Source organism: Echinops telfairi, unplaced genomic scaffold (assembly GCF_000313985.2).
Source record: "Echinops telfairi isolate 266 unplaced genomic scaffold, ASM31398v2 ScPeMD7_3;HRSCAF=10, whole genome shotgun sequence".
In the NCBI taxonomy this organism is placed as follows: Eukaryota; Metazoa; Chordata; class Mammalia; order Afrosoricida; family Tenrecidae; genus Echinops; species Echinops telfairi.
In genome coordinates this window covers 26355414-26367443 of record NW_022103899.1, presented here as the reverse complement: position 1 = coordinate 26367443, position 12030 = coordinate 26355414, and the positions used below count along the sequence as shown (strand labels likewise).

At 46.1% G+C, this 12030-nt stretch overlaps 1 protein-coding gene across 1 annotated transcript in view; it reads right to left on the bottom strand.

Moving 5' to 3' along the window:
* The window catches only part of AOX1 (aldehyde oxidase 1), a 105095-nt gene that overhangs the window by 24037 nt on the left and 69028 nt on the right, over positions 1 to 12030 (bottom strand). Inside the window, exons 24-27 of the mRNA XM_013004345.3 lie at positions 10547 to 10633; positions 9370 to 9561; positions 7239 to 7466; positions 817 to 912 (exon numbers count right to left, since the gene is read on the bottom strand). Coding sequence (XP_012859799.2) covers positions 817 to 912; positions 7239 to 7466; positions 9370 to 9561; positions 10547 to 10633 — 603 coding nt within the window. The remainder of the gene's footprint in view (positions 1 to 816; positions 913 to 7238; positions 7467 to 9369; positions 9562 to 10546; positions 10634 to 12030) is intronic.

Here is a 12030-nt window from a genome sequence, read left to right as displayed (position 1 = left end):
CCAGGGCTCAAGGAGAAAGAAAATGTTTTGAAAATGATGAGGGCAACATATGTAAATATGTGCTTGACACAATGGACGTATGTACGGATTGTGATAAGAGCTGTAAGAGCCCCCAATAAAATGATCTTTTAAAAATTATATAAACATCCTGCTAGTGACTTTTTAAAACAGGAAAGAAGACATAATGAAAAGATAGTGATTATTACTCCAAAAGAGTGATTATTGCTAAGATGTAGAATTGGGTATGTTTTTTTTTTCCCTTTACATTTTTCTGCCTCTTCAAAGGTTTTTGTAACCCATGACATTACTGTTATGATTAGAAAAATGACAAACTATAGCATAAACTTCGCTTCCAGCAAGTAAGCTAAGAGAAAAGTGGTAACATTTGGTTCAAAATACCAAATGTGATTTATATCACTGATTGTTCCATGTCCTGAACATTAACAAGCAAGAAATAGCACGATACATCAAAATGTATCATCTTTTTATTGCCCAGCAAAGGTTAAAAAGAAGAGCCCCCTTATTAATAGAAAACCTCCCTTCTTAATAGATCCAATGAAAAGGAGCTAATAAAAGCACAATTTTCTTTAACAGCAAAACAAGCCAAAACAAAACAAACCTAAGGCTATCTTCTTTTGGGAGATTCAGTTACAAAACTGGCTTTTCTACCAGTTTCTGCTAACATTGTAGCAGGTAAGCTGTCCAAATTTCTGTCTTCTCTCTTTCTGCTTCGTAAAAAAACACATTCATAGTTTCTCTCACTCAGACTCATCTACAGAGACACACCCAGCTTCATCTCATCATTTGCAGCCTTACCTGAATCATTTTGGTGTGGACCCCCTGGCCCATTTCAACTCCACCGTGAGTCACAAGCACAGATCCATCCTGGTAAATGTGGACCAGAGCGGCAGCCTAAGCCAAAAGGAAGGAGAACAATTTCCATGATCTTTCCAACTGGCACCATCAAACATCACATCCATGACAACCATTTCTTTGGAAAAGATTCTTTCCTTGTCCTCCCCCACCCTACTAAAAACATACAGAGGTTCTTTACCCACTGTCCTGAGAGCGCTGGGCAGAGCCAGGGCAAGGCCAGGATAGTGCTGCCTTGGGGTGGCACCCCAATGCCAAGTTGTCCCTGAGTGGCTTTGGGGATGTTGCCCGTGTGACTATTCCTGAAGAACAACATTGAGGACACTGGTGCCTCCAGTGACTCCCATCACCCCGGGCCTCAGCCATATTCTGGGCTCCTTTTCCTTTGAAGGTAGTCAGTTTTAAAATGCCGAGAGAAGGGAAAATAGGTTGAGGAATAGGGAGGTTAACTGTATGTACACATATCCCCAGAGTTGAGTTGTATGAAAGTTCAAATAAAAGTCCAAATAAGCATGATAGACCTTCAATAAGACAGTTATTATTATTATTATTTTGCTGCAAAATGAGATAAGCCCACAGTGAAACATCCTGGCACAGCATTACAGTGAACCCTCGTTTATCGCGGTTAATCGGTTCTAGACCCTACCGTGATAAATGAAATTCCGCGAAGTAGGATTCCTTATTTGTAAATCAAATATTTTCGTAGTTAGAGCATAGAGGACATGAAAAAACACCCTTTAGTCACCATTACACTCGTATTACCCAATTTATTAAACAAAAAAGGGGAAATACAGTAAAACATTTTGGACGTTACAATTATCATTTATTATATTATTTATGGCATCAAGCATGTACAGTATGAGCCAATCAGTGGCAGTAATGACAGAGCATGCGCTGTTACGCAAAAACCGCGATAGAGTGAAGCCGCGGAAGTCGAAGCGCGAAGTGGCAAGGGTTCACTGTACTGCATTTCAAATCAGAGGGGACTCAGAAGCAATCTTATCTAATTGTAGCGCCCCACCGTGATCCTGATGAAGCTAAGGGCTAACAGACTCAAACTCACTTGGTCAGAAACACTTGGACTCTGAGCTAAACATGACTTGTAATTAACAAAGATGTGTCTTCTCAGAAATCAGCCCGTTCGAATATGGGGTATGGAAAGATCCCAAGACTGCAGAAAAACATGGCTTTCAATTAGTTTGAACTAATTCAGTCAAGGCTGCTGTAGCAAAATCGAAACGGACCCAAACCTCTAAGTTGTGGGTGTACTGAACCAATAACGGGCGCTGGGGAAATTGTGAGCTGAAGCCCTGGCAGAGGAGAGTCAAAAGAGGTGCTGTGAGCCTTCTCAGGAGACTGATTTGGGAGACTGGGTTATTGCCAGGACACTAGTGAACCACACACATGTAAAGCAAGAGGCTGGCGCCCATCTTAAAGCAGACACCTTGCTCCTTGTTGCTTTCTGGCTCTGCTGATCAAAAGGTTTCGTCGCATAACAATAATGGTCGTGCAACACGAAGAGTGCAATCCGTGAATTACACATGGAGAAGTCCTTAGACGGGTGACTGGCTGGTTGTGTATATTTTGCCAAAATTGAAAAGAAAACATTACACGGATAGCAATGAGTATGGAGATAAGAATATGTTCTAAAATTGATTGTGGTAGAGACTGTATAGCTCTTCTTAGATGGTTGAGCTATTGAAGTGTGGGTGAAGTGTCACTAAAACTGTTCCAAAAAAAAAGATTCAGTCACTGTGCAACATGCATGTAGCCTCACCCCGTGAGGAGGTGACCGTTTCATAGAGTATGAACCTATCGTTTTCCCAGTTCTGGTTGTTTTTCCAGTATACACACGTGTTACACATTGGGGTCCATTCCAGTTCCATTTTTGCAGCCACGATGGACCCAGAAAGAACCAGTATGAAGCCGTGCAGAAAGCAAGGATGCTGTCTTTGCTTTGAGCCTCCAGGGTCAGAGCACAGCACCAGCACATGTCCCAGAGAACATGCTTCTAATGGTTCCGTGGTGGCCCAGAAGGTCCTGCGTTTACAGTTGTGCAGCTGCAAGGGTTGGGGGCCACCTGAAGGTCACTTTAAGCTAACCATCTGTCAGCTAGGTTTCTTAATATCTAACTTCCTATTCTAAGTGGTATCATAAACTAGAATGCGTAACATCCCAATGCTCAGAAAACTCTGGTAACCAGCTAATGTCACTGGGTTACATAAATATTACTTACTGCCATCAGGTCGGTGCTGACTCATAGCAACCCTGGAAGTCGGCATCAACTCCATGACAGGAAGGACAAATGCCTGTGATCAAGTGAGATGAGCTGTGGCCAGAGTCTTCAGCACACTGGGATGTTACCAGTTCTAGATTATTATCCCACTTTGAATAGGAATGTGATATTAATAAGATAACAGATGGCTAGCCTAAAGTGACGCTCAGTTGGCTTAGTGACCAGCACTAAGCCTGGTCATAAGCAGAGGCTGATAGCATTGCGTGTAAGTCAACATATAACCTACGGAGAGGCCTGTATTCCTAGGTCAAGGCTCTGCCTCTCGGGATCTTCCCAGCCACCGTGGCCTGGGCACCACCGTTGGAGAACTGCCTCTTTATTGGTATCCAACGTTCACATAACCCCAGTGAATGAAAAGCGAACGCTCTCACCATTACAAATAAGGAACCTTTTAAGAATAAAAGCAGGCTCTAGTTGCCAACAGGAGCAAGCAGGTATACATTAGGATGGTCGTGGGTGCACAGGGCATTCTTGTTATTCGCTGTCCTTGAATAGGCCCTAGACACATGGTAGTCCCAGGCGCAATGGGACAAAATGCTACACAGACCTGGGCCCGCCCCCAGATTGGATACTGGCTGCGCCTTTGTGAGCCATTGGCTTTCCATTAGCTGGTTTTCGGAAGTCGATTGCCAGGCCTTGATTCCTAGGACATCTTAATCGGGCAGCTCTGTTGTCACCTGCTCAGCATCATTGCAACATGTGACCCTCCACTGACAGACCAGTCATTGAAACCAGAGCTCTCATGTGGAAGTCAAGAATCCTACCACCACTGCCACAACTGGGATGGTAGGGAACCCTGTCTCTGGGGACAAAGGCATCTTCGTCATGCAAGGAAGGGCCTTGGAATTCTGAAGCAGTCACGATTGCTATGATCATTGTGCCCAGGGCCATGGGAGAATACAGCGGAGGATGTTTTACTGTCTCCTGACTCATCACCCCTGGAAACAGTAGCCTGTGCTCCCGGTAATTTATTTTCCAAATAATAAAGATAAGAAGCAGCAGCTGCCACAGGGAGCCCAGAGCTAGTTGTACTGTATGAGATGCCAGGTGATGGCGGCAGCAGCAGAAGTCCCCTGGGCTCCATCCAATTGCACTTCATTGTATTCTTCTAGATGTGAGTCTCTGTAGGGAAGGACTGGATCCTGACAGATAGCCGGTGTTCAATAAACATTTGACGAATAAGTTTCCACAAGCCTGGCCATCTGCTCCTTTTCTTAAGCTTTTAGACTCCGTACTTGACCTCCTCGGCTCTGCAAGCAGAGGGTAGGTGTGATTTGTGGTTGGACTTGGCACATGAAGTGATAGGGATATGGTTACTGCGGCCTACAGTGCATGACCCCCCACCCCACCCTACTCACAGTACTCTGCATGTCCAGAGCAGCATTTCTGTGAAAGACTGCCGGGCATAATGTGTTCCATGTAGTGCCACACTCTCTTCGGGCCATTTAAAATGTCCAATTTTGTTCAATTGTGTGGCACCACCGGATGGTTCGTTGTGAGCACCACAAAAGACAATTCCACAAAACTTCATCTACAAAACTGGTATCACTTTGCTGTGTTGGGACGATGGTTCTCCAGTATCAATCGTGGTCTGAGTCTGAGACATTCAGGTCTCCAAGTTGTGCCTGCTGGTGTTTCTGACAAGTCTGCTGTACTCCCATGTCGTCTCCGAAAGTCCCACTCATTCAAACAGTCGAGTGTCCGTTCTGTGTCAGGCACCGGGAACCAAGAGGTGAATTAAATATATGCTCCTGGCTCTTGATTGTTCGTAGTCCAAGACTGCAGGATGAGTCGGGAAGGTCCAGTTGGTGCCCCGAGCTGTGGGATGCACCTGGCTGCTTCTGCTTCCGGAAGCAGCGAGCAGTGATGCAGACACGTGGCACCTGTGGCTCCACAGTCCTGAGGGCAAACCCTCCCTCTGGCAATCACCGGTTCCGTTGCTGTTAGCTGCTGCTGAGTCAACATGCAAGCCATGGTGACCCACGGGCAACAGGATAAAGCACTGTGCAGGCCTGCCTGTGCCTTCCCCAGGACTTGATGTAGACTGGACCACTGTTTTCTCTGGCTGAATTTAGGAAGAAGCGATTGCCAGGACTTTTTCATGCGTCTATCCTCGTCTATCCCCTCTGTTGAAACCTGTTCAGCAGTATAGCAACCAAAGGGCTCCGCGGAGAGCTTGCTGGTTGCTGTGCATGACGGGCTTTAACAAGGAGCTGAGCCCAACTCTCGTGTATGGAAAGCAATCAATCTATCACCGAACCACCAATGCTTTCACTTTTCCAGCTATAGAACAGAGATTATAACACCTCCCTTCCCTATTTGATTTCCTGCAGGATGGGAAGTGTTCAACACATGTCTACCAGGAAGCAATTTGGCTGAGTTAAACTCCATGCCTGGCATTTTCCCTGCAGAGCTGAGTGCCACCTCTGTTCCTGACTCAGGTGCTCTGGGGAGGCGGCTTGATGCCACTGAGAGAGCACGGTTCTGGGGCCGGTCAGACCAGAGTCCTCCCAGTGGTCCAGGCCCTCACCAGAGGGGAGTCTTAGGCACTCTAAGGTCTGTGAGCCTCCGTTTTCTCAAGGCTGGGATGAGCATGCGAATCCTATTTAAGTTGCCCTGAGGGTTGAATGAACTTAAGATTGAATAAACTGTAGAGGGGTTTATAACCTAGCAGGTGCTCAACAACCATCATCATACTTACTGAGAAAGTCTGAAGAGGCACCTACCGGAGGCCGACCTGCCCTGAGATGGAGGCCAGATATTAAGTTACTGCTGTTGGGGGTCAAGGACTTCCCAAGGGTGCATGAGTCATCTAGGCCATTTTCCTGTTGTCCTGCCCAGTCTACTCAAGGATCAATGGACCAGACTGACTCTTGGCTAGCTTCCAGCTAATCCGTGTACCCCAAAATTGAAAACCCAAATTCGAGCAGTAGTGTTTGTATCTCCCTTCCTGCACTTGCCTTTGTTCCTCCACCACAGGCTCCTGACCGCCTCTCCTGCGCACATGAGCAGGTGTCTAACTGGCTGTTTCTTTCAGCCATCACAAGCAGGCACAGAGCGAGGAAACTGACACCTGTGTGGTTATAATCCTCTGAGCTAGGACCTGCCTGCAAGCACCGCTGCATGCAAATGTTCTAACAAAGTGCCCTTATGCCAAAGCTGACCTGGCTTCTTAGACCACCGGATGGGGATAAAGACCACCCTTCCTCCTTTTCTTGGCACCTGTGCTTCCTCCACAATGTGCACATCCACACTCTACCCTGCACTTTTTTCTATTCTGACACCACTCAACACACTCGCTCTGCTTCTTCCTGGGGCGCAGTCACAGGATGTGATGACAGCTTACCTAAATAAGAACCTAGACACCAGGGTCCCCATCACTGCAATAAGACTCTAGAGGTTCTGCACCTGTTGCTATTGGGACATTTCATTTGGAAATGAAGAGGCTGAAATAGCGAGTGGAACAAGCAGAGGTCAGCAACCAAGCAAACAGATTCATTTCATCAATTAAGGAAATCAAAATCATCCTCTCTGTCATACCTTGAAGAGCAATGTGATAAACACATTCCTAAGATAATTTTCCCTAAAATTATCTTAAACTTTTGCTCTTCTGAATTTATTGTATCCCAGCCTATCAAAAAAGGGAGGGGCGCTCAAATGCCCGGCAGCGTCTCATTTCTGTTTCATGGTCCAGAGGTACAGAATCAGAGGATAACGGGGATAGGAGCCCAGGAGGTCATCCAGTCCCATCCTCCTTGCAAATGAGTATTTGGGGTCCCAGAGGTCCAGAGTAAGTTTATTCAGCTGACAAGTGCCAGGACCAGAAGTAGACTCCAGGTCTCCTGATGTTCAGAAAGAACCTTTTACCAACCCCGAGCATGTGTTGAAAGGGGTTCTTGTCTGGTCTGGAGTATAAAGACGGCTTGATGCAGCACAACGTTGGTGACTTTTAACAACTTGGCTGTGCGACTATGTGGCTAACCCCATTTAAGAGGAGCTTTCCTCAGCACCACTGGTTTTGTCTGGGCCTTTTCCTAAGGGCATCCCTCCACGGGTATGGAGAACAGACCTGACAAGCAGCAACGGGGCCCACGCCCACGGGATACTTTAAAGGGACCACGGCCAGTCCTCTCTTCTTCCAGGAATTCTTGGCATTGAATTTTTCCACAGCTGCTTTCCTCGCCGAGTAAGAAGACAGGGCCATACATTCTCTCCAACACTGGCTCAGGTTCCTGGCATCAATCTGTTGATTGTAGGGTGTTTGATCAAGTCCCTTGTACATATTTATCATTCGGACCTTGAAAAGGAAAAAGCAAAATTACAGGTGGGGGTGCAGGGGTGTGTGATCAGCATAGACTCTTCCACCCATTGTCCTCCCGTATTGATTCAAATTCTACCCATCCTATAAGACACAAAATTTATTCTCCCTACTCCTTGTTGAAGGCTTTGTCAGTGTTCACTACATCATATTCTTATATTTTCCTTCTATACGCCAGAAGACCCAAGCCAGGAAATCCAGTGCACCTATTGACTATGTGATCACATACTTATATGTTCTGTGTGCTGTACAAATGCAAAGGGAGGGGCCCTTTCCTCGCATTTCTTATGTAACTCAACCCACGGCAAATACATATGGACTCTTAATTCGTTACTACTATAAATATCTGTAAAACACTAATCCTGGTCTAACGTACAGATTACAGGACTTGGTGTATTCCAATGCTGTAATAAAATAATGCCACTCACTTCAAAGCAAGAACGTATGATAGTTTGTTTAATTATAATCAATATCAAGGATAAAGAACAAATGAAAAGATCCCACTCCGGGAAGGCTGAAGCACAGAATGGAATGTTTCTGCGTAAATGGGCGTGTCCCCTCTTATTCCTAGAACTGATGACCCAGGGTCCCAGCTGAGAGCCAAAGGTGCCAAGTACTTCACATGGTCAGATGAGAAAATGCTGCATTTTGAGTTAGTTACCTCCCCAGGCTTGCTGATAAGGTCATTACAGATACCCCGCCCCCCTCCCCTCTCTCACCACCTAAGAGATGTTAGGTCAATCTCAGAGGAAGGCTGAGAACTAGTGCTCTGTAGTCACTTGGGACAGCAGTGTTTCAAGGTGGCTGTTCTCTCCCTAAGAGGCCTGGTGGCACAGTGGTTAAGTGCTCTGCTGCGAACTGAAAGGTCAGCGGTTTGAACCCACCAGCTCCTTCATGGGGGCGGGAGGGGGGAGTGTGGCATTCTGGTTGCATATAGATTGTCATCTTGGAAACTTTATGGGACAGTCTACTCTATTCTATAGGGCTGCTATGAGTTGGCATGGGTTCTATGGCAATGAAGGTGGGTCGTTTTTTTCTCTCCCTAGCCTTCCTAGGGATGAAGGCTGGTTTCCAACCACTTCTCCGTAACGTTATAAAATATGCTACTGGAAGATGGGCTGTGATGGGCTGGTCAGGTAAGGGCTTCTCAAGTTCAAGAGACATTAAAAAAGATGACCATGGAATCTACAGTTGGGCGTGGGGGAGATGTTGATGGGCTGGGGCCAAGGGGTTGGGAAGGACGGCTGTGGCGCAGAGCTAACACAGAGCTAAGTGGTCATCAGAGGGATGTTGCACACGATGTCAGCTGAGGTTCAGCTGGAGATGGAAGTGACCTTCATAGCAGACTATCAATGTCAGGAAGAGTTGCCAGAAATGGGGCCCACAGACAATGTGCTCTAAGAGTGGTTACATCTAACTATAGGGCGTCCAACAGGTTGAGCATGAATGCTGGTTCGGACACTTTAAAATGTCTCCTGGCCCCCCTTCTCTTCCTCCCAGCCCCCCCACCACCAGGGAATTCCCAGGGGAGAAGTGTGTGTGAAAGGCCACCCCAGGCCTCACCACCCCAGCTCTTCTCCAGGATCCTGGGATGGAAGGAGTACAGGAGGAGGAAAAGAGAGAATTTGAGTTTCCAAGAACTGGAAAAAGACCATTAACTGAACAGACAAACAGTTTATAATTAATAGCCAACTCGAGATATTTTTAAGGAAGACAAAGATCACTGAACATTGGAAACCTGGCTCTGTATTAAGCAGTTAGCTTGTTACCTTGGGAAAATCATTAACCTCTCGGAAGAGTAAATTCCTCAACTTGAATGACCCTCCAAAGTGCTCCCCGGCCCTGAAGTTTGATGTCTTTGGGTGTTATTGAGTAATAGTACCTTCTCGGGGGACAAGCCACATTTGGCTGCCACTTCTGTAATGCAGGCTTCAGTGATGAATCCTGTCTGAGGAAAGCCAAACCCACGCAAAGCCGTGTTAGATGGAAGGTTGGTTTTGCACACCCGACCCCGGCATCTCAAGTTGGGAAACTTGTAAGCATTGTCCAGTTTCAGAATTCCTGCTTCTATCACCTAGAGAGATCCAGAACGGGTGTGATGAGACCCTCACCTTCTCATTCTTGTTGGACCACCCTGAGACCTCAGACCAAAATGGCTAAAATATATCCAGGCCCCAAGTTAAATATATTTTAGTTTTAAATAATTTTAAAGAATCGAGTAATTTTTCTTTTGGAAGTATTATTTTTTTCTTCTCATATTTTACAGCCAATACTTTCTTATTGAGGTTTCAAACATTTCCAAAGGTCTTTGAAACATTCATAGATCTAAGCACTAGGATCCATCATCCCTCCTTCTCCTTTGCACTGCCATTGAGTCAATGCTGACTCATAGAGACCATATAGAACAGGCTAGAACTGGCCTTGTGAGTTTCTGAGACCCTAACTTTGTACAGGAGGAGAAAGCTCTGTCTTTCTAGCCCAGAGCAGCTGGTAGTTTTGAACTGCTGACCTTGTGGATTGCAAACTAATGCATAACCACTACACCACCAGAGCTCTGTAGAAGATAAGTTATTCTGCAAAGGGGAAGAAGAGGAAAACCCCAAAACAAACTTTTGGTTTGGGGCCTAATGCAATGGTTCTCAACCAGAAATGATTTTTGCCTCTTGAGGGACCTTCGGCAATGTCTACAGACATTTGGGATTGTTCACACTGGTGTAGGGCAAGGGGACTATATGACTTGCCATGTACTGGGCAAAAGCCAAGGATGCTGCTAAATATCTAAGTGTCAACCAGGTGGAGGTGGGGGCAGTCGGGTCCAACACTTGCATCCAGAGCAGGTACTATTAGTATGGGATGTGTGGAGACGACGCACAGATAGTGTCTTGGCCAGGATTTCTGGGCTCACTTGGTAAGCAGCAATAATTAACCTGTGACTATCTCTTCAGTGATGGTCTTGATGCTTTTATAATTAGCTATTAGTTAACTTGAATCTTTTTCGGTGTTAGTAATTTCATATGGCACTCCTTCCAGAATGTGAACTTGTTCCTTAAAATACTTACAAAGACTGACTTATCCAGAGAGGCGCCTCCATTGCTATAATGCTCCACGTCCAGGGCCACAATTCTGCCATCAGTCATGAATCCAACCTGGGGGGAAGGGAATTGGCCTGTGATAAGGGCACTGGGTCAAGTCTCTCAGGTTTACTTGTCACAAGTGAGCCCTCCCCAAGTCACTTTTGGTCCCATTCAGAAAGAGCCTATGTTCGCTTCGAAACCAGTCAGTCATTCTTTTAGTCTACATCCACTCTCTGCAAGAAGGTCTTCTTTCAAACACTGAGAGTCCTCTGATTCTTTAAAAAAGGAAAGAAAGCCAAACGAACAATCCTCTTGTTCAATCTGTTGCTGCTGCTCAGTCAACCCTTTCTTTTCCCTTAAAGCAAATCAAATGTAGAATTCCATTCCTTCTGTGACTCCTTGGATGCTGGCTCTCATCCTTCTATTCCTACTGACGTCTTCTCCTTTAAGGTTACCAATCATTTCCTACTCTTGATACCTGGTAGCCCTGGGCCTCTCATGATACATTCCACACATTTCTTTCCAAGGATCCAATTCAGCCCAAACTCCCAGCAATTTCTGATGCTGCTGGAGGTCTTCAGATCGAACCTACTCTTTGTTTGGAAGATGCGTCCAATAACCCTGTTTTCGGGCTGCGCTCTGCTTCTGGAGCTCTCCCACAGCAGCCAGAGCAGAGGTCAAAGGCAGGGAGTTCAACTCGTACTCGTCTCTCTGCATAGTGTTTCACTAACTGCCCCTCACCTTTTAATCTGACATCATGATGTTCGTATTGGTTTCTTAATGAATTCCAACATGTAAGTGTCTTTTCCCTAGTCAAACAGAAATCTGCTTCTGGACAAAGTTCCCTTTAATGAATCGTTGTTGAACCAAACCAAATTCAAAGCATAGCTTAGTGTAAATGCGAGTTGAAATAGATACTCCCTTTCTCTTCTAAAAGACTTTGTGTAGGTGCATCCACCTGTGGCAGAGGCAGTGCTATGCATTCAAAAAACACAGTTTTCTCCTGGTGAGCGCACAGCAAGATGACTACATTTCCTGACCTGCCTTGCAGTTCAGTGACACAGTTCAGGCCAATGAAGTTATGGAGAGAAGTAAGGTCACACTTCCAGGCCTGGTGCTTACACCAATCTCCCCAAGGATTGATGTGCCAAGCTTCCTCCCTGCCCCGGCCTGCTGCCCTCTGCAGATGACCCAGTGGAGAGAAGGCTCAGAGGCCTTAGGGCAGTGCTGTCCAACAGAACTGGATGGGGTACCAGCTAGGCTGTCGATCTCTACTGTCCACTAGCTACATGCGGCTATCTAGCCCTTAAAATGTAGCTCGTGCAACTGAGGATCTGAAATTTAAAATTTACAATTTCACATAGTCCGGTTAAATAGCCACATGTGCCTTGTGGCTATCATGCCAGGCAGTGCCCCTGGATGGCACAGGCGTAAGTCATGCCTTGAATGGCCTTGTGGGGCAGACTCCC